This window comes from Rousettus aegyptiacus, unplaced genomic scaffold (genome assembly GCF_014176215.1).
Source record: "Rousettus aegyptiacus isolate mRouAeg1 unplaced genomic scaffold, mRouAeg1.p scaffold_m13_p_12, whole genome shotgun sequence".
Taxonomy (NCBI): domain Eukaryota; kingdom Metazoa; phylum Chordata; class Mammalia; order Chiroptera; family Pteropodidae; genus Rousettus; species Rousettus aegyptiacus.
The window spans coordinates 91,796,818-91,819,224 of record NW_023416287.1 but is presented as its reverse complement, the minus strand read 5'-3'; the positions used below and the strand labels follow the sequence as shown (position 1 = coordinate 91,819,224).

Below are 22,407 nucleotides of genomic sequence, written 5' to 3'. Positions count from 1 at the left end.
GGGGGGGCCGTGCCCCTGCCTCGCAGCGTCCCCTCGGCAGCCCCGACGGCCCGGCCCGGACTGCCCGCTCATCGCCCGGCCCCGCTCTCCTCCGGGGCAGAGCCACCCGGCCCATGCGACCTCTGCGCCGGGCCGACCCGACACTTCGTTGCCTGGCTTCTCGCGCCCATCCGAGGCGGGCGCTGTCTTCATCCCTTGAGCCCCGAAGACGAACCGCACCGGCATATGCCGACGCGCCCCCAGAAACGTCTCGGAGCCGTTGCGAACGTCCCCCGCGTCGCCCCGCCGGCCGTGTCTGCCCGGCGCCTCTCGCAGAGGCGCTCAGAGGCCGCGCGGTCCGCGCCCCGCAGCGCCCGCGCTCCGGTCCCCCCGCGAGCCCCGCGTCCTCGTGCCGCGAGGCCCAACGCGAACACCGCCGCCGCGCACCTCCCTGGGAGGCCGTCTCCCCCGCGTGGCGCGGGCGCCCGGGGGGGGGGGGGGGGGGGGGGCCTGGCACCGCCCGTCACTGGGCCCGCACGAGGCGGGGACGCTCGGGAACCTGCCCGACAGGAAGGGAAGGGACGCGTGCGGCGGGGGGATGCTCCCCTCACGTCCACAGTGCCGGCACCGCCTCTCACTCTGCCTCGGTACCAGCGGGCAAAACCCTCCAGAAACAGCGCAGGAGGACCGGGGAGAAGACAGGCCAGCGATCGAAACAGCAGGGAAGCGGCGAAGGGAACCGGTGCCCGCCGGACGCCACTGCAGGGGCCAGGAGGGCCGAAGGGTCCAGAGATTCCGCAATAGGGTTTTAAAGTCACCACAAAAACACTTTAAATAAAAATTAAGCGAAAGTGACCTAAGTCACTGATACACGACTTTTTCAATGGAAAAGGGCCAATGTTTTCAACTATGACACCAAGAAGTGACAACATGTATTTTACTCCTGTTCCGTGATAGGCCGATCACACTTTCTGTCTCGGGCAAAGTCTATAACCTGACTCTCGTGTGGCAAAAATTCAAAGACACGCTCCCACAGAAAAGCAGAACAGGGTGCGGGGGTGAGGGCCGTGTCTCCCCCCGCCAGCAGGAGCGCCTGGCGCCCCTTTCTCCTGCTCCTCCACCGACCTAACTGTGCCCCCAAGTCGCTCCCAGATTCACAGAACGGTTCCCTTGGAAAACACCCTTCATCACACGTGAGAAAGAGTGTTTTTTATTTATATATTATAACTAGAATATCTCTTAGATTTCCAAATTACAAAGTTATTTGTATATAAAAAGTATAAAACACCCATTTGCTATTTAAATCATATTTCAAGGACTTTAAGATCAGAGGATAAACTAATAATTTGTTAGTTTGGTTAATCTTGCATTTCTCATTGACAGAAATTATCATGTGGCATTTCTAAATTTTCAAACTAAAGACAAAAATATATCATTAAACCAAAAGCATTAAAATATTATATAGATAAAATATGTAATACACCCATTATAGTAAGAGTGTTTACCAAAATGAGAGATGCTGCATTTTACAACGTTATAGGCATAATTCATGCACAATATAAAATAAACTTTTGCTATCTATGTCTCTTTGACCAAAACAACCAGCTGAACCAAGAACCAAATACTTATTTTACTTGGCTACATCTGTAGATATGATGGGTGTAATTAATTGTTCGGCTAAAAATGCAATTCCATGTTGCTTTTAATGATTTAGGTATACACAGCTTTAGTTCTCAGAGCAGACTAAAAATAGTGATTTTAATTTATTCCTGCTGCCTACAATTACCCACAACCATGTATTTTTAAATATTTCCAGCCTATAAAAATTACTAATTTTTGCCACTTGTGTTTATCTGCATTTAGACTTTGATTTGGATAAATTAAGCTCTCAAGTGTTCCTTGCTTTATGAAACTCTGCATGTTGTACACTTCAACACAAATAAATGACTTGTACCATTAGAGGTTTAAATAATGTAATGTATTTCATGCTCAGCCTGAAGCTGGATTCCAATGAAGTTGCTAATGCACGTAATGATTAAGTGTAACTCAAATACTAACTGTGTTGTTGAAAACATGACAGGCAATAATTTGGTCTATTATATTCTGCCATTTAATTGCCTAGTACAGACATTCTCTGACACGTTATGAAGCAATGATTTACAATTATTCAAGCTACAAAGGTCAGAAAGTGACATTATAATCATCTACATAGAGATCCCTTCTAATGCACAAAAACTAGGTATTGCCACACATGCAAAAAAAAAAAAAGAAGAGTTTTTACTGCATTAGTAACTTTCTTTTTTTTAAGGTTTCTTAATCCAACTAAGAATAAACAGTTCATGAGCACATTAATACACAACAGAAAACGTCTAGAATCTTTTCATGCACCCAGAGGCGACAGATTTAAGAAATATCTTTATTCCCTCTTGATTAGGTAAGTTGTACTCAACTACTCAACTCTATACACAGAATTCAAAACTAGACATAGAAAAATCAGTCCAGAAAATAACGTGACCCCTAAATCATGCATACCGGGGTCTTTGTGAATAATGGCATACAAAAGTTAGCTATCCCTGGGTTTACTGAAATCACAGGTTTGTACTAACTCTATTTTTTTAACTAGTAATGAAAAACAAAAACAATAACCTAAGTTGATCAATTTTACCCCCTCATCCTAATGAAAAGATAATAAAATCTTCATTTTTTTAGGCACTTACTTCTAGTATGTCAACATATTCCATTTGTAATCACTCAAGTGCAATAAATTATCAACACATAAAGAACAAGAGGGAGAAATAATAAAATTACTTAAAACACTACAATAGGGAAAAAGTGACACAGAAAATAATACAAATAAGAGACTGGATACCAGAATTTAAAGTAAAACACGGTACAAGCAATTCCTTAAAAGAACGTAAATCTAAGCAAAAGCAGAGAACAAGTGTCTGAGGGCCGGAAGGAGATAAGTTAGATATTGCTAGTGAAAACAACCTAGAGAAAAAAGAAATAAATGCAAATGAAAGGCAGTAAGCAAAAGAACAAATATTACAAAAAGCAGAGAGATAAAGAAAAGGAACAGTTAACAGGAAGGAAACTGGTCTACCATTACTACTGCAGAGTTTAAGTCCATCAGCAAACACGTTTAATCTTAGGTTCACCATCTGTGCAATGGGGATAATAAACATGAGATCATCTCATGGAGCTACAGAGATCAGCAAACGAAACGAACGCCAACCAAGGCGTGCCCACCGAACCACAGCTCTGCGTAAGCACTACTTATTACTGACAGCGTTGCATATGCACACAGAGAGCATTGCATTAAATAAATGTAAATGCGTTCAACAAAACATGGCGTCTATGATGTCTTTTTTAAGCCACTGAGATCTGCAAGTTCTTGACTACTGAAAAAAATAAAGGCAGAGATCATGGATTTCGTAAAAATATCTGTTTTACCTGTTTTTAAACATATGTTCCCAACAAAATTATTAACTTCTGTAGAGGAATGCTTTTGATTACTCGTTCTCTCCCCCGCCCCCAAGTCCTGTGTCAGACTCATAGCACATTTTCATGCTAACTCACCATCAAGTATATGTAAAAAACACCTATATTCTAAGCAATTCCTTGAGATCGTACTAGGGAGAAAAACATTAAGAAACCATACTAGCCAAAAACTGCTCCTCCTGAAAGTGAAAGTAAAATAAAAAGCTTTTCAATAAAGTCATCTATAACATGTTCTTAAAGCAGGAAGCGTAAAACAATACATTTTTGAGATTTCTGTGACATGAGCATGTAAATCATGGGTATTCAAAACTTACATCCTGAATTCTGAATCCTAGCTACCTAACAGAAATCAAATATCTAATACATTCAACTTCTCCTGTCAAACTAACTTGAAAGCAGGATATACTATAGCTCAGATGTGCCAACAGGCAGGGGGAGTGGGGAGATATCTTAGAATTCCGCTTAAGGCGTCAAAGAAAACCAGTGTAGGTCCAAACGGCTGAACTGGAGGTGCAAAAGGCAGTTTTTGTTAAAGGAGTAAGCTAAGCCTTAGAAAGAAATGTAAGCTATATATTTGATTAGTATCTACAGTCTTCTCTATAAAGACATACAAACATATGAAAAAGTCAAATGATTACAAGTAATCCGAAACATTAACACTGAGCTCAGTTCAACAAAATGCACTGTTTGTTACTTCCATCAATTTCATCATAAAATATTAAGTTTTTTTCCAAGAAAACCAAGAGGTTACTAAAATAATAAAACATTGTGATAATTTCATTTTTAAAATGCGCCTGCCCCACTATTTTCATACATTATCACTCGATCAGAACCATTTGAAAAACAGTTCATTTCTCACAACTCAAACAATGAAGAGGTTATTAATAAAGGTCCAGAGACGGAGACTGAGAGAGTGACTACTGCGGGAAAGAGGCAGGGTGCAAGGCCCTCTGTTTGTGACATTACAGAGTTAATGTTCCTGAAAGACCACTTCACCTTTCAAAGCACGATTTTTTAAAAGGTAAAATTTATAGCAATTAAAGCTAATGCAGAAATGCAGCAGGAGCTGCTTATGTGCAGGAACTAATAGGTCCACTGAGCATTTCCAAGATTATTTGGCCATCGATGATAATGAATTGACACTGTCGGATGTTACTGCACCGTGCTCTCTACCGCCACTAATCCGAGAGCCAATTGTTAACACTTTTTAATGTTTTTCGCTCTCATTTTTAACCTACACACGGCCCTACTGCTTTGAAACACATGAACAGACTATCATACTTTACCATTAAAGGGGATCTAGCTCACCATTGTTCTGTTTCAGCTACGTAAATCAATGGGCTCTTTTCAGTGGCTACAGTTTCGCAGAACTTTTAGGCACGCTGTGAAAATACCTACTCTAAAAATTGTTACATAACTTTTAAATTTCACTTAAAAATTAAGAGATCTATCATTTCATAGTCAAATAAAATTCAGTAACTGCCATAATTCTAAGAGATTTTAGAATCTAGATTGCTTTTTCTGTGCACACGCATATCTATCTATAAGACCTCTATGACGGCAGCATAAAATTCAACATACCTATATGTATTTATAACTCTCTATCTTGGGAATTGAATCTGTAAACCACTAGTGTAACACTTGAGTTATATGTGGTAAGCACTGAGCTAAGCAAAGTGTGCATTGTTCTCAGTACACAATCAAAGCCAATCGGTCACGTGCTGGTTTTGGTGTGACACTTCGTCAGAAACTGTTCTCAGAAAACGTTTCTTCTTCCCTTTCCAGGGTCTCAGTGACCCTAATAAAAATGAATGGAATTAGATTTCTAATAACAGAACGTGTCTACTTATTTTGCAGAAATGAGGAAGAAACTGCTTATTGCCATCTAAGAGCAAATTTTCATTGGAGTCAGGGCCTTCCTCTTTCCTATAACTCATACAGTAAAAACAATAAATGAGATATCTTTTTAGATTCCAAGACCCAGAGCAATTAAAATGAACCATTTGGCACTCGACCCTCACAGCTAAAATCAGGAGCAGCAAAACTCATTCTCCCACTGGTCTTGAGGGGGCTTTAGGGCAAAGGTTCATCTTCATTTACTTTAGCTGCAAGTCACTGAACCATCAATTCTGCCAATGAATAAATCACAGACCATGGTTAATAAAACCGCTTGCAAAGTTATTTGTTAAACTATCTTAAGGGTCAAAAAATGCATCTGCATCTTGTGATGAAGTGTACTGTCCAACAAAACACAGAAGCTGTTTTTGACTTAAAAGATGTTTATATTTACACAGGAGTGCCAACCAGAAGACCCTTCCAATAAAAAATAAATAAATAGAATATACCATGAGCACAGTGCATAGTTTAACTGAACCTGTAGGATTTTGTGAATTAGTCAAATCTAGTCATTAGAATTGCAGGTTTCTCAGGTTTCACATCAAGTGTTTTCATATGATGCACTTATTAGTTAATTTCTATAGCATAATAACATTAAAATATATTTTTAATCAGAAGTAGGGTATTAAAATCCAGCTCTGAGTGTCCTATGATATACCATAGATGTCATCGCATTTTAAAACATTTTAAACATTTCTGCTAAATTAATTAGTTTTGCATTAAGGCATCTCAGTGCTTCCTATTAAATGCAACACATCTGAGTGACAATTAAGCATTGTGAATGATTCCTTAGAGGAAAGAGCCATTAACTAAAAAAGGAAAACAATGAGCTTTGAAATGAAGTTACACAAAACCATACTTTATACAGTTTTTTTTAAAGCTTCATCCCTGCAATAATCAGTAACCAGTTGTTTAAAATTAAATCTTTTTCTGCTTTTTTTCCTTATAGAATATGCCCAATGGATCCAAAGAGTCGCCGATGTGATTAAATTTAAAGCAGCATAGCAAAAGTAAAAAACATACATATACACTCCTAAACCTATATTATGTATTTTTTTATGTCTTTAAGTGGAATTTACAGTTCTCTCTGGCAATGTGAATGAACATCCTATAATTTAGTCAATTTACAGATTACAGGTTCAAATTGACCTTGTAGCCCATAAAATTGCTCATCTTCAGCACAGGATGAGAAGTGGGAGAAGAATGTCATAACTGTGTTTAAGGAATTTACCATAACAATGGGAAGGCGGGTGCGCCTGCATAATTCTAGCCACTCTTCCTCATCTCAGCTCTGCATGCTGAAACAATGGCCACCCTGCACACGCTCCCGGGCGCGCGGCCCGGCCGGCGTCCATCCACTCACCCACAGACGTGACACTTGTACTCCCGCATCCCAAGGTGCCTTTTCACGTGGTTTCTGGCGTCGCCGAGCTGAGCTGTTGCAAAATGGCATATCTTGCACTTGAATGGTTTTGATCCTAAGTAAATTTAACACAAAACAGAATTTGAATTTGAATAATACGTTACTGATAGTTTAAAAAGAGGCTCAAATCTTACATCACACTTTTAATTGAATTACAGATTTCTAGCCCCAAAATGGAATACATGCACTCCTTTCTAACTTGAAAAGATCTGCATTCCATAATTACTCCACCAAGAAGACGCTAATGTTTCAGTAAAGGTTCCTGACTCTCAATAACACTTCCAAGATTTAAAGTCAAAAGTGAAACAGCTGAGGAGTACTAAGTAGATGAGATGAGCTAAATAATGTTTAAAATTTCCCTTACGATTCACAAAAATATCTTTAAAGTCACTCGACACTTACAATGGGACATTTTAAAAACAGAAACACAAATGAAGTAGCTGATGTTTTTTGCCCTGTCCTAATAATAATCAAACAAACACCCTGGAGGCCACCTCCTCCTTTCCTCTCGTTACTGCAGCTTTGAATGTATTCACATTAATAATGGTATTTTAGATATTTTTTCCTGACGCTCATCCCAAATGATTCACTACGTCACCATGTTAATAGCACACGATGTGATAATATACAGTAAATAAACTGTGTTTATGTTCATTTTATAGTCAAAAATCTATGATGATTTTGCAAACCAGAAGTACTGACATTTGATTATTACTGATTTCAAGAACAAATATTTCAACATAAAAAGCATTTGTTTTTCTTTCATAAAGAAATGAGATTAATCCATATTCATTGAGAAAACGATTATTTCAGTGTGGACAAACTTAGTGTCAGTAACAGAGAGATCGTAACTGGAACAATTGCTAACAAGTAATCAGTATCCATATTAAAGAGAAGCAATACTTTTTAAGGTGCAATATGTATATATGCACACCATTTTCAGATTGTCTAACCACTACATTGCAAATAAGCCAAAATCATAAAAATCACAGTTTAAAATCAGTACAATATATTTCCAGATTTTCATATCATGTTTAGCACCTATTTGGTGAAATACCTCTTCTCATATGGTTTGACAGAATATGAAATATGTGAACTTTATTAAATATACAAAAAGAGCTTGAATAAAAAAAATTGCAATAAATCATATTTGATCAATGAACCTTTGTGCAGTGCCCTTGAAAAAAAATCCTCCAAGAATACTTTGTTGAAATTGAAGCACTCAGTAAAAAATTTTAGAGTCTTAAATTTCAATTTAATTCCCAAAAGCTGACAAAAAAAGTGAAGCATTTAATTTTAATCTTCGAACAGAAATAAAAAAGTCAACAGTACTAAGTACAGGCAGACAAGGTTGAATATTTCACAGTTCAATGACAATGAGGCCAGATCTCTTAATACTTCCATTTCTACTGTTAGAAGTAGATGTAAAATATATTTAGCACCTGAATGGTTATATCTAGTCAGCTTTATATGTTTAAATGTCAAAAGCAGGTTGAGATTGCAGCTTACAGCAATCACATTCTATCAATCACATTAGGAACTACAGTTTATTTAAATGATTCTGATAAAACTAAGCCTATCACTACTTTGAAACATTTCATCTCTACACAGAACTCTATGAAGAGACTTAGAAAAGACGAGAGAAGAACCAATTTACCTGTACTTTACATTAAAATGCATTAAAGATAATAAGGTAATTAGGAAATTATTCATTAACAATAACACCAGGACTCCAAAGATAAAGCTCCGGAACATGTGTATTACAGACTGGTGAAAGGGTTTTTAATCCATATCTCACGGGTTTACGATTTCCTCTTGCTCACACTGCTCTGACACAGGGGTGAGTTCCTCCTGTGTGAGCACACGGCCACTGGGGGCCAGACAGGGACCTTTAGTGTTTTCAATTTACTGTGCTCGGTTCCTCAGAGAAACGCGGGCTCCTCGGGTTTTGCCGACCACTGCTAGTGTGTTGACGGCGCATAAATGAGTTATTCTGTGGACTACTTTCACGCAGAAATCACTGAGGCCCTGGCCGTGTTTCATATCTCGTATTCAGAGTAGATCGTGTTAACATCTCCTTTCTGTGCCATAAGAATTCACATACTGGGGGACTGGAGGTAATACTTTTCTGTACAAGAAAAAAAATATGTCCCTTTTTTCCTAACTGGTAATGTTTCCATTTTTAAGCTTGCCATGCACATCCCAAAATGAATCCAGGCAAGTGTTAGCAAGGCAAATTTTGTAAAACCACACACTTCTAAATCCATCTTTCTTTCAGGTGTGTTGTGATCATTATAAACTGTCACTATTACTTAAAGGAGTCCCATTCGTTGGAACAGCATCCGCGGCAGGATCTTTCTTTTTAACATGGTCTCTGAGGTTTTTTGAAAGAGAGAAAGGAAAGAGGCTCTCGGGCCTCCTGGTGCCTCAGCCACCAGCAGCAGGACTCAAGGACTTAAGGGCCAGGCCTCCCCTCAGAGAGGCCAAGGCCTCCACGCCATCGGCTGTTACGTTAACATTTAAAACCTCTAATAAAACTTTAGGCCTTAAAGAAGCCATGCCACCTAATGCCTCTAGGCCAAAGCCTCAATCCTGCAATCCAACACTGAACACTTCATTCATTCATGCGTCTGTCCGTTCACGCACGCATTCGTTCAATGACTAACACTGAGCGCCAGCTGCGCGCAGGGCACGGAGACCAGGTGCGCGCTCCGCTCACGTCGAGACAGCCTCTCCGGACTGACCCTCCGCACGCTGGCTCGGTGTCTGCACTGTCACGTGCTAAGTTCCGGACGCGACCAGTCCTGCCTTGGGACTTTGTCGGCAAAGTCACACGACTCCCTATCTCCCCGCATGCGAACGTTTGTGAACGGCACAAGTGACCAGTGCGCCCTGAATGTGAAATGAAGGGCTCCGCTCTTCTAGCCTGATGGCACCTGCCACGTTGCATGACGGTGAAGCTCTCACAGCGTCACGCAGGGGGGAAAGATCAGCTTTTTCTGCAACAGGAAAGGAGACGCTGCTCTTTCTGGTCATGCCGATGGCTTCACACCAGCAAACACACGGGGCAACCCTGGGAGGCCTTTTTCCTACAACTCTTGATAACCAAAACTCATTTGTTTCTTACAGGGCTGCTTTTATCGTGCTACGATGGGAAGAAAGGTTACATAAAACATATAGTAAATCACCAAATATGAAAACAGGGATTGGAAGAGTAAGCCCTTTTCCCGTCGACCATTAATAACAGCCCTGCGTTACTATTTCATCGACATAAGCAAAGTCTCAGAAAAGCAATTCATTTTAAGATGCGCCAAGAAAAAAACTTGGAGTGAAAACCTGGAGAGTAACTTCGCCCCAAAAGCGACCTGCAGAATGGAAAGGGCAGACGGGCCGTGTGTCCTCGGGAACGGTGCTCTCCCTGCGGCACTTTGGAGCACAAGAAAAATGCACTTGCTGATAAGCCCACCCGACACGAAATGTTAAAAAGTATGCTAACTTTTACTAAATGTTACAATCAATGATGTAACTTATATAAGTAGGGTTACTCTGTCACATATTGATAGTTACCTCACTTTCACATCCACATTAACTTGATTTTAAATGCAATTAATACATATAGTCAAGGAAGACTAATGGACTACATTCTGCACTTAACCTGGTGGGCATTTTCAAATGGCACAAGTGACCAGTGCAAACCTATTTTGCATTGTAAACGACTAAATAAATCTTAATGGATTAAGAATGATCAGCTATCAACACACAAGGGAAATTAAGTGCTGAAATGCCTACATTGATTATTTTAAATTATTAGCCTTACTCTGTTCTTGAATTTGTATGCTTTTAGTGAGCTTTAACACATTTACAAGACTTATTGACTATAATTACAAGAGAATTCAAGTAATGGACACATCAATTATAAGCAACATGTCTTGACCAGACAGTTGCATAAAGAATTCTAAAAAGAGCTCCATTAGCATCTTCTTCTTACTTTTATTCAGTTTTGTCTGCCTTAAGAGGGCATATTAAGAAAGTATATATTTTCTGCGCATGCGAACAAGCCCGATTTCTAAAACCGCGTCACCTCAGAAAGTGAGCTGCGACACAGCACCAACGGGGGTGCTGACGTCGCCGGCAAACAAGCCTTTGGGCTTCCTCCCCGTCAACGGCAGGACGCTCCCTACCGCATCGCATCGGGAAGAGCTGGGGTCAGGGGTGCAATGTTTCTATTTACGTAGATTAGTCTTATGCACTTGCCCTGTTACTTTCTTCAGTGAAGAACTTTTACCTATCTTTAACCACCCTACACTATTAATAATGTTTCACACCCTTTTGTCTTCCTCCTTGTAACGATGCACAAAGTTTCAAAAACTGCATGAATTTAAAGTATAGCTTTAATAATAAGCCATTATTTAAAAGTACAGTAAAATAAACCTTACAGTTTTAATGAAAATATGTTCATTGAAATGTGAATTTATTATTCAAATCCACTCATAAATTCAACCATGGAGACAGAACTTGTCTAAGCAGAGCACAATGATTTAGAAAAGCTGTCTATTTAAAATAAAGAATGTATGGCAGGTTTATAGAAACACTGCAGTGAATTTTTACATAAATTTAGAACAGTGGCTTATGCATTTTCCACCAAAAAAAAAGTTTTTGAAAAAAAATTTCTACCTAAAATTAAACACTAAAATGGAACACTATATGTGACAGAGCGCAGAAACTAAATCAGGTGCTAACTCTGCGAAAACCAAATCCCCAGGACATGCTGACTCTGAAAGGCGCTGACTAATTTCGATCCTTGAAAGCGGAATCTTGTCGGCTGGGAGCTACACTTCTGGATATAAACTATCTGGCAATGAATATTTTTAAATCCCTAAAATTGTAGGAAAAGTTGTATTATCCCATTCCTCAAAGCCACTTCATATGTCCTCTGAAACCCAAAGAGCCACTTAACAAGATTTCCTGGAAAACCAAACAGTCGGGACTTAGACACATCTGAAGAGCTCGGAGAGGAATTCAGCCCCAGCGGACTGGGCTCTTCCTCCGCGTCACGCAGTCCGCCAAAGGGCCTCGGGAGAGGTACGCGCCAGCACGGGGCGCCCGCGGCCACGTACCTGTGTGCGTGCGGATGTGCGCCAGGAAGGCCATGGAGTTGCTGCTGCGGCACAGCTTCCCGCAGTACTTGCACACGTTGCCCTGGTTCTCCTCCCGCTCGCGGTTGATCTGCTCGGTGTCCTCCACGATGTACTTGTTCACCTCCCGCAGCAGCTCCTCGTGCTGCCCCTTGATGTGCAGGAATAAGTTCTGCTCCGAGTCGAAGGGCTCGGTGCACTTGACGCACTTGAAGGTGGCGCCGCCCTCCGGGAGCTCCTCCACGCTGGCCTGCTCGTTCCTCACGTGGCCGGCGCTGGCCAGGTGCTGGTGCAGGTTGCTCTCCGTGTAGAAGGACTTGCCGCACAGCAGGCAGTGGAAGTGCTTCTCCTTGGTCGGGTGCTTCATGGCGATGTGCACGTTCAGGCCGCTCAACCCGTCCGCCAGGAAGCCGCAGTCGTCGCAGCGGATCCGAGTGGACTCGCCGCAAGAGCCGCCCTCCGACTTCTTCTTCTTCACGCCTTGAGCACAGTCCTTCCCGGGCGACTCGGCGACGCTCACCCCTGCTGTCACCAGACCCTCCTCGCACTGCTCGATCGATTCACCGTCTTCCGGGTTCTTGATTCTTATTATAGAAGAATCGAACCGACCAAAGGTGTACACGGCTTGTCCTTTATCATCGATACTGATGATAGTTTCATAAACGTCGTTACCTTCAATTGTGCTATCAGAAGCCAGACCATCCTCTTCCAAGATAATTTCGGCTTCATGCTGTGAATTCGTGACAACTCCCTTGCTCTCCAGAGCGGGGTCTTCCCGCGCACCCTCCAAACGCCCTGAACTCTGCACACCGCCAGCTCCGCCCTGACCCCCGCCATCCGGGCCGAGCTGTCCTCTGGCCACTCTCACCACGACGGGGCCGGAGCTCGCGGCCGGACGCGCTCCAGCAGGAGCCCCGGGCGCACCCTGCTTGCTGAGGGCCTCGCCTGCACGCCCTCCTGCCTGTCCCCCCACGCTCTCGCACGCGTCTGCGTCGCCGATGTCATTCGGCCTATCGTGGTTTGTCTCTGCTGTCTCCTGAGTCAAAGCGGAGCTTCTCGAATTTTCATTCTGGAATCCACTTGGGGAGTCATCACTGGAGGAAATATTAAGGGGCGCCGCTTCCTCGGGCTGCCTGACTTTATCCTTGGCAAGGGGCTGCTGGAAGGTGTCACAGAAGGAATGGCTGTCACTGAGATGAGACCCTTCTTCAGTCTCAACTTCCATGGTGTCAGGGGCGCAGAGTACTTTAGACATGTCCAAACTGGTATTTTCATCTAAAATTGGACAATCAGCAGTGTTTCTGCATTTAAGAATTTCCAGTGGTTGGTGTGAAGTTAGTTGAAATGCTTCAGAATTTTCTGGACGCTGCTCCGCGGGAACGGTGCTGGTTTGGGCCATCTCTGCAGAACCCGTCCCCACGTTCGAAGAGCTCAAGAAAGACTGCCTCTTCACCTTGTGCTTCTCTGTGGCCGCGTGCCGCGTCATCTCGCGATGGGTCACGGCATAGTAGTCGCAGGCCATGCAGTAGAACGCGAACTCTTTGGTGTGTTTCCGTTTCACGTGCAGTTCTAGAGACACAGAAGAGTGAGCCGTGAACTCGCAGTACGTGCATCTGTTGTCGCTCGTGGCCTCTCTCTGGTCACAGGCATCCATCGGGTCCTCTGCTGCTAGAGACACTTGCTCCTTCTTATCGGTGAGGTGGCTGTCGGCTTCCCCATCCCCGGAATGAAATATACCTTCGGCCTCAACTGCAACTGCATTCCCGAGCTCCTCCCCCGGCTGTTCTGGCCCGGAGGGCCCCGGCCCAGCTGACGTGTGCGCGGGCTCGTCTGAAAGCGCCGAGTTGCTGTGTCTTCTCCGGGTGGCCAGGCTACCGCCGTCGGGGCCAACGATGATATCTGAGCTTTGTTTTCCATGTGCTTCTATTTCCACCCGTCCTTTATGCTTCTTGGTGGCACAATGGCGTTCCATGTCTCCCTTCGTTACAGTGTAATACTTACACACTTTGCATAAGTAACTGTACTGGTGACTGTGCTTCCGTCGGATGTGAACGGTCAAGTTCGTGATGCTGGAGGCCAAGAGGCCACAGTGCGAACATGTCCGGGAGACGCTGCCTTTGGGTCTCCCTCTCTTAGGAGAGGCGCTCAGGGCTAGCCCGTCGTCTTTGGTGATTACGCCAGGCTGCGACAGTCCCTTGGCAGGCAGCATGCTCTTCTCAAGGTAGGTACACTCCTGCGACTGCACGCCTTCCAGGTGGCCTTCTACCCTTCCACTTCCGGAAATGTTAAAATCTTCTTTTTTGTCATTTGCACCTATACATACCCTTTCGATACACTCTTCAAAGCTTAAGCCAATGTTATTCTTCTTGGCATTTTCAAGGTGCTTGCTTCTCTTAATGTGTTTCTCCATTCCTTCTTTGCTCAGTGAATAAAGATTACAAGCTTTGCAAAGAAAGTGATAGTCTTGGCCATGCCGGAGCTTTATGTGTCTCGTGAGAACAGTGGAAGATCTCGTTTTATAAAAACACTTCTTACACTGAAACTGAGGCTTACTTGAATGCCTTCCTTCATTCCCATGGCTTGCCCGGGATTTAGCTGGCTCTTCCTGAGCTGTTCTTCCTGACTCGCTCAGAGGATCTCTTGTATTTTCTGATTCTAAAGTACTTAAAGGTAAAGTCTGTAAAACCAAATCATTGTTAAACGATCGAGAAGTCTTTGGTGGAGCCACAAAGCCAACGTGGTTCTCAGTTGTTCTGTGCACCTCCAGGTCTTTCTCAGACAAGAAGAACAGGTTACAAGGAGCGCAAAGAAAACCCATCCTGTGTTTTTCCTTCATGTGGTCTCTAAGAGTTATTTGATTCAAGGAAATAAAGGAGCAACACTGACAGCTGAGGACAGAGGCGGTTTGCTGGTGCTGGTTATTGTGCAGATGTTCGTCCAAGTCCCTCCTCGACTTGCTAGAAAAGTCACACTTTTGGCAGTAAAATTTCACCTCTTTTGCATGGCATCTCTTCACATGGATTTCCACCTCTGTCCTCCCTGCAGCGAGCTGACCGTAGTCTGTACAAGGACACGGCATCTGATGGTCAGAAGCGGCCCTCGCTGCTGGGGACTCGAAGGAGCACACGGGAGGGGGGCTCCTCTTGTCCGGCTTCGGGGCTGGGGTTCCCGGGGCAGCCGAGCACGGGGTGCGGCCACTGCCGCTCGTGTCTGCGCGTCTGGGCACCGACTCTGCGTCGCCTGTCTTCGGCTGGGTTCTGAAGTGTTTCATGTGGATCCTCTGAGTCTCGCTAGCGCCTCTTTTGTTAATTCCTAAAAGATTAAACCTTTTCTTTGCCTGGCCTTTTAAGGCGAAAGCGCTACTTCGTCGTCGGAAGCTATTACCCAACACGAGAACATTTCGCTCAGGTCTTGGTCTCGAAGTTGGACTGGTACCATGTGCCGTCTGCAGGGTGTTATTGGTTGACTCTAATTCATCTAAGAGACCCTCGGAGGTTACTAAAGCCCCTACGTTTTTACTCTGGATTTCAGGATTTCCAGCTAGACCAGCGGAAGTCACCTTTTCTTCAACAACGCCTACTTTTTCTGACAAAGAGTTCGTGGATGGCGTCATTTCAACAAGAAGCTCGCTGTTATTTCCACTGTGTTTAGAAACGCCTCCTGTGAAATCTTTGCATTTGCTTCCAGCGTTTCTTAGTCCTTTTGGATCACTGTTTTTTGCTATTGGTTTGGAAGCTCTTGGTTTGGAGCCACCATCTTTTGTTCCAATGGTACACAGTTTCTTAGGCAAAGGTTCTTTTGTTAAGATCTGCACAAGTCCTCCACGAGCGGCAAGATTCTGACGCCGGAGATGTGTTTTGCCAAGACAGTGTGCGTCCAAAAGGTTTTCTCCCGCACACTGAAAGCCGCAGAGGTCACAGGAGAAGACTGGCCGTGGCGCGCGTGCCGGCGCGACGTGCGCCTGGAGCGCGGCGCTGCTCTCGGCCTTGTGGCCGCAGTGGCCGCAGGCATGCCCCTCAGACTGCGGCACGTGACATCCAGCGTGCTTTTCCAACTCTGAGCAAGAAGCACACGAACGACCACAGACGCTGCACCTGAGAACTGAATCTACGTTGCCGATGGTACAACTCACACTCATCTCTTTCGCAGGAAAAGGAGATTCTCTCTCCGGGTCCAGGGAAACCATGTCCTGAGCAGGCTCTTGTCCAGTGTCTGCTTTCAGAGAAACCGCATCAACGGGGCTGAAGCCGCAGAGAGGGGAGAAGGCAGTGGGGAGACACGCGTCTCCGCCGGAGCCGCCGTTCAGGAAGGGCGTCACTGTCCCGCCCGGCGGGACACGGGCCTCCGCAGCTGTGCCCCCGGGAGTCTGCGGTCCACGGACGGCCCGCTCTGCGGATAGCGGCTCCGCCTCCGCTAACTTCATGCGTTTGGAAGCATGCTTACTTCCTTCTTCCTCCGAAACGACACTGTCAAAGTTCGAGGATTCCGAGAAACCTCTTTTGCTCGTGGAAGTCTCAGAGGGATGTGCTGTCACATCAGACACGGGCCCACAATCCACCACACGGGAAGAACTGGTCACGTCTTCGTTCACATCCTCGTCCTCGTCACTCTCCGGTTTCTTCTCAGTATCCATCGTTAATAAAGTGCTGATGATGTTCCTTGTGCCAAGGGTGGCTCACTTCGCACTCATGACCTGCGAAGAAAAGAAGCGTGGGATTAAACCTTTGACTATAAAGACACGGTGACCGAAAGGTCCACATCCGGGGATGCTGGGTGAAGAATGTGATCGAGCTGACGAGACGCCTCGCACTGGGACGGATCTGCTCGCCCGCACCGCGGGCGCCTGTGACGGCGAAGGGCCCCCTCAACCGGCTCGCCAGACGGCCGCCCAGGTGTCGACTCTCTTTACCGGCACATTTCAATATACTATTCTGTTTTCCCAACAGAGACGCTGTCTTTCAAAATTGTGTCTCAGGAACTCCCGCTCGTGGACTGGACCGAAACAGACCGCGTGAGACAAGGGCAGCCAGGCTCGCCCCTCCGGACCTCGCGAGCAGAGGCCCCAATGTTTAAACACGACTGCTCCATCCTTCCCCCTGCAGCGAGCAGCCTCGCCATCCTGCTTCTAGCCGGACCCTAATTAGCAACACGCCCATTCTCATCACATGTCGCCGGTCGTGCTCGAGCCCTCTGCCAGAGAAAAGCCACTCGAATTCCAGCTGTCAATCACCAACTTCCTCCTCTCTCACTCCTGCTGTGCTGTCTGGAGGTTAATGGCAAAGGGGGATGTCGCTGGCAGAGCAGAATTAATGAAGTAAATTTGGGGAGGGAAAAAGAATTTTATTGAATAAAATGCTTTAAAATCAATAATATTGATTTGATTTCTCATTATGCTATTTAATTCAATTAAAACATATCATTTTCCATTTACTTTATTTCACAATTGGAATTTTCAACCAAATGCCACATGATTTATGTTAATAAAAAGCTATCACGTAGTATGACCTCAAATCTAATGATAATTATTTTAACTATTTTTCTATAACAATGACCAACCAAATGAAGCCTATTGCTTTGATCCTACTAAAAGTGCAGAAATATATACATATACATACATATATATACCTACACAAATATATAAATACAATGATATCAAAAGCATGAACAATGAAAGAAAAAACATTGGATAAACTGGACTTTAAAAATTAAAAACTTTCAATGACACTATGCTTCAAAGGCCACTATCGATAAATGACAACCAACAGAATGCAAAAAAGAAAAACTTCGCAAATCACATCTTATGTAGGAATTAATCTAGAATATATAAATAACTCTTATGACTCAATAATAGAGACAAATTAATTTTAAGAGCAAAGGAGATAAATATACATTTCTCCAAAGAAGATATACACAAATGGCCAAAAGGCTCATAAAAACATAACCTACATCAGCCAGCACCGGAGAAATGCAAATCAAAATCATGATGCGACACCACTTCACACCCACTAGGATGGCTAGAATCAAAAAGTCAGACACAACAAATGCAGGCAAGAGCGTGGAGAAGTCAAAACTCTCATGCGCCGTTCGTGGGGATGGGAAACAGTGACTCCACTTTGGAAAACAGTGTGGCAGTTCCTCGAACAATTAAACAGGGACTTACCACACAGCCCAGCAGTTGTACCCCTAGGTATGTGCCCGAGAGAAATGAAAACCTATGCCCACACAAAAAGTTGTACAAGGATGTTTACAGCACTATTATTCAGAAGAGCCAGAAGACGGAAACAGCCCAAACGTTCATCAATGAATTAATGGACAAACTAAATGTGATACATCCATACGATGGAATATCATTCAGCCACAAAAAGGAATGGAGAACTACTACATGCCACAATATGGATGAACCTCGAAAACATTATGCTACGTGAAAAAAAGCCAGTTATGAAGGACCACATACTATATGATTCCTCTCATAGGCGATGTCCAGAATAGGCAAATCCATGGAGACAGAGTGTAGATGACTGGTCCCTTGGGTGGGGTGGGAGGTGGAGGGTGACAGCCAAAGGGGACAGGGTTTCTTTCTGAGGAGATGAGAACGTTCTAAAATTCATTGTGGTGATAGCTGCACCTGTTTGTGAATATCCTCAAATCCATTAAATCATAGTCTAAGTGGGTGAATTGCGAGGTATTTGAATATCTCAATAAAGCTGCTTAAAATATGTAAATCATGATATATAATCTAAAAAAAGGAATGTAATGTTTATTTGTTACTGTATTACAGTAACATCGTATCATTCTTTTTAAAGAGTGAAAAAGATAAACATACGTGGTTTTCTCAACGCTTTTAAGAGGCGAGTTCACCATCTCTTCAGAATGTGTTCCAGAAACTATAAATTACATAAAAGGTTAACAAGTGTTTTTTGTTTTGTTTTGTTTTGGGCAGGGGGGTGATATCCCTAGTCAAATAACTCTAGAAAACTCTGGTTTGAACAAAACTTGTTTTCCACAAGAGTCCTCAGTATACAAGCATTTCCCAAAGTAACTCTGTTACGGAACCTTCTGTTTACCGAGATTCAAGAGACGGGCGCTCCACAGGGCCCTTCAAAAACGTTATTTCACATACAGCCCTGGTTTTGCTACTTAACATTTGTGATGGGGGTATAAAAGGAGGAAAGAGAGAAAGAAAGGATGAGTCGTATCTATTCCAGAACCATCGCTTAGGACCTACTGTATGCCAAGCATTCTTGGTTTTAGACATTGGAATTACAGCAAAGAACCACAGAAAATCTCTGCCCCACATTGCAAGGGGTGAGACAACACGTTCTTTTAAATAGATAAATTCTCCATCCCAGAATGCCCTTCTGGTCAAGAAGAGTCACAGGGACTGAATTTACTGTCATACACGAAAGAACTGAAAAGATAAACCGACAAACTCTGTGAAACAACGGCACAAGACGCTGGACACTAGGCACCACAGGTAAGTGACCTCTGAGAGATGAGACCCAAAGCAGGTGAGTCCCAGCTTACTACCTGGAGAGAGGGACCAGGCCACAGAACAAGGAGAGCAACCCAGACAGAGCAAGAGTTGAGGGCAGCGAGGGTCTGTGGGGTAAAGGACAAGAGATGCGAGGAGAGGCCCAGAGGTCTGCAGAAGGTCCCTCACAAGTGTCCCTATCGACACAGAAAACACGACTATCCTCCCAGAAAATGGTCTCCTGCCCCTCCACACTGGGCCCCTGGTAACTCCCCATCCTGAGGCAAGCTCTAAATTCTTCAGCGGGGGTTAGGTCTGCCTGTTCCAGAAGGCCATGCAGATGATGTCGGACCACAGGGGAGGAGCAGGGCCTGGCTCCTCTGCTCAGCACGGTGTTTGGTGGCCGCATGGGCAGCGTGCTCCGCCTCGCTGCTGGGTGCGCGCCTCCCATGGCTGCGCCGGGATCCCGCTGTCAGACCCTGAGCTGCTCCCGTGTTTTTGGCTATTACGATAAAGTCGCTATGAATATTCCTGTGCAAGTCTTTTTATGAACATATATATTTTCATTTCTTTTGTATAAAAACCTAAGGGTGGTGTTGCTGGGTTCGAGGGTTTGTTTAACTTCTTAAGACACTGCTTGACTGATTTTCGAAGTGGCGGTACTGTTTTACTCGGCCACCAGCAATGTCAAGAACTGTGAGTGATCAGGTCCTCCCCCACATCTGAGGTCCCTCAAATGCTTGTCATTCTGCTGGGCGTGCGCGGCTCCCCTCAGCGTTTCTCCGGTGGCCAGTCTCAGCGCCCATCACTCTGCCATGTGCTTCGGGAGGTGCTTGTTTGCCCTCTGACCATTTCTTAAATCGGTTGTTTGTCTATTTTATTATTGAGCTGGAGGAGTTGCTTATGTATTCTGGGTATAAATCCTTTGCCAGATATATGGTTTACAAATATTTTCTCCTTTTTTCTTTTATTAATGTTGTCTTTTGATAAGCAGGTGTTTTTTGTTGTTTTGTTTTGTTTTAGGCGAGGCAACCCTTGGTTGACCTCAGAGATTTCAAGGACCCTGTCCCTCTTACGATCCCTTTATTTTTTTTATTTTTTACACCTACTGCACCTGGTCTTCCTAGGTGGTCTCCCATCCAAGTACTAACCAGGCCCGATCCTGTTTAGCTTCTGAGATCAGATGGGATCTGACTTGTTCAGGGTGGCATGGCCATAGACAGCAGATGTTTTAAATTTCGATAAAATAAATTTTTTTCCTGTTCCGGTTATTATTGTCGAGTTTACTTTCAGTTTCCCCATCCTAGAATGTAAGGGCAGGGTTTATTTTATCCACACTTATATCCCAAAAACCCAGAACAATTCCAAACACACAGAAGGTTCTAAAATAAATGAATACCTCATTGTGATACAAGAAATGTCTCCTCTTAAGTATTTAGAAGAGAAACGGAAAGTGTCTGAGATACTTTTCAGAACAGCCCAGGAGAGGGCACGGGGAAGGACATGGCTGGCGGCGACTAAAGCTGGGTGACAGTGGCGTGCGGACTCAGTCTGCTGTCCCTCCAACCTCTGCAGGCCTGCCTGTGTGTTTGAAAATGTCCATAACCGGTGACATTTAAATTTTTTTTAATGCTTAGTCCAAAATGGTATGAATTCCCTTCTCCTCAATGATGAATCCGACCATCTCTCGCTCTCCCAACAGGCTCCGGCACACGACCTGCTACACGACGGTCCCGTGGGCAGAGGGGCGTGCAGAGCGCACCAGACGCCGACTGAGGGGAGACCCCTGCACCTGTGCTCAGAGGGGGTGTTCTAATGACGACACCTGACTCATATTTTTGGAGACAAAAGAATGACGACTACATTTATGTGCACAAGCAAAACAATGAGACCTTTTATTACCTTCTATCTAATGGCTCCGAAAATTCTAAAACAAAAGGAGGCAATGTTTCTACTCTTGTTATTTCCCAACTGGTTTTTCGAATTAATGAAATGTTTCAATATGTCACAGTATCAAGAAAGAACAACGGCCGACACCTATCCGCGGCACGCCTGCCTCACGGGAGGGACTCGAGCGCCGCCGACCCGCTCCTGGCCCTCGGCAGGCGCAGCTGCTGCAGGAGCCACGGACACACGCGTGCAGGACGCTGCTGCCAGGCCACGCACGGCGGCCGTGCGGGATCCGGACTAAGAGCCACAGCAGCACGAACGAGCAACGGCTCACGCTTCCAGGCAGGCGATCTGGCTCAAATAGCAGAAATATCATCTGAGCTGAACCCGGGGAATGAAAAATCGTTTTTGCTTCTGCTGAGGGGGTGGGTAGGAACAGGTAAACGTCGCAGGCAGAAGACAGGCACCGGGCGAAGGCAGACAGCGAAGCGCTGGCTCCCTACAGCTCTGCACGGTAACGCGAAGGCGGATGGCCAGCCAGGCCCACAGCACACCGGCTCCGAAGGAGCTGGAATGTGCTCAGGAGTGTCAGAGGCCAGCCACCGAAACAGCCTGGCCTCAGGGAGGCTGGTCCCCAGGATGCAGAACGCATCTCAGGGGGAGGAAGCTCAGAGGCAGGAAGTACCATGCCAGTGTTTAAGCCCGAGGCTCAGAACTAGCAAGCAGGAGAGCACAGTGACCTCGCCAGTACCTTCCAGTGACCTGGAGGGGATTAAAGGGGAATGAGGGAGCTTATGCTGATGTAACCCGAAAAGAACAAGCTTCGTCAGAAAGGGTGTTAGAGCAGGCACGAGGATCCAGGAGATGGCGGGAGGGGTCTTTTTAAAAGCGGGATTCGAAAACCACTCAACTGGGACGGCTTAAAGGCTCATTTTTCTGGAGCCATATTTTATTCATTCACTCAACAAACACTCGCCAAAAGCCCGCCCTGCTCCAGAAAGCCTCCATAATCCTCTCGGCGACAAAGCTAACCGCAGACCAGGCAGGAGACTCGCCACCCCTCCGCGCGTCGTCCTGAAAGTCCTTGTACCCGACACCGTGGAGGTGGGAAA

The 22,407-nt window shown here is 44.7% G+C and overlaps 1 protein-coding gene and 1 pseudogene across 1 annotated transcript in view; both read right to left on the bottom strand.

Annotated features, from left to right (window-relative positions):
* Positions 1–22,407, bottom strand: part of ZNF407 (zinc finger protein 407) — a 333,803-nt gene that overhangs the window by 294,300 nt on the left and 17,096 nt on the right. The window contains exons 2-3 of the mRNA XM_016148401.2: positions 11,917–16,627; positions 6,740–6,854 (exon numbers count right to left, since the gene is read on the bottom strand). Coding sequence (XP_016003887.2) covers positions 6,740–6,854; positions 11,917–16,567 — 4,766 coding nt within the window. The 5' untranslated portion in view covers positions 16,568–16,627. The remainder of the gene's footprint in view (positions 1–6,739; positions 6,855–11,916; positions 16,628–22,407) is intronic.
* On the bottom strand, positions 20,508–20,626 carry LOC118610298 (annotated as a pseudogene).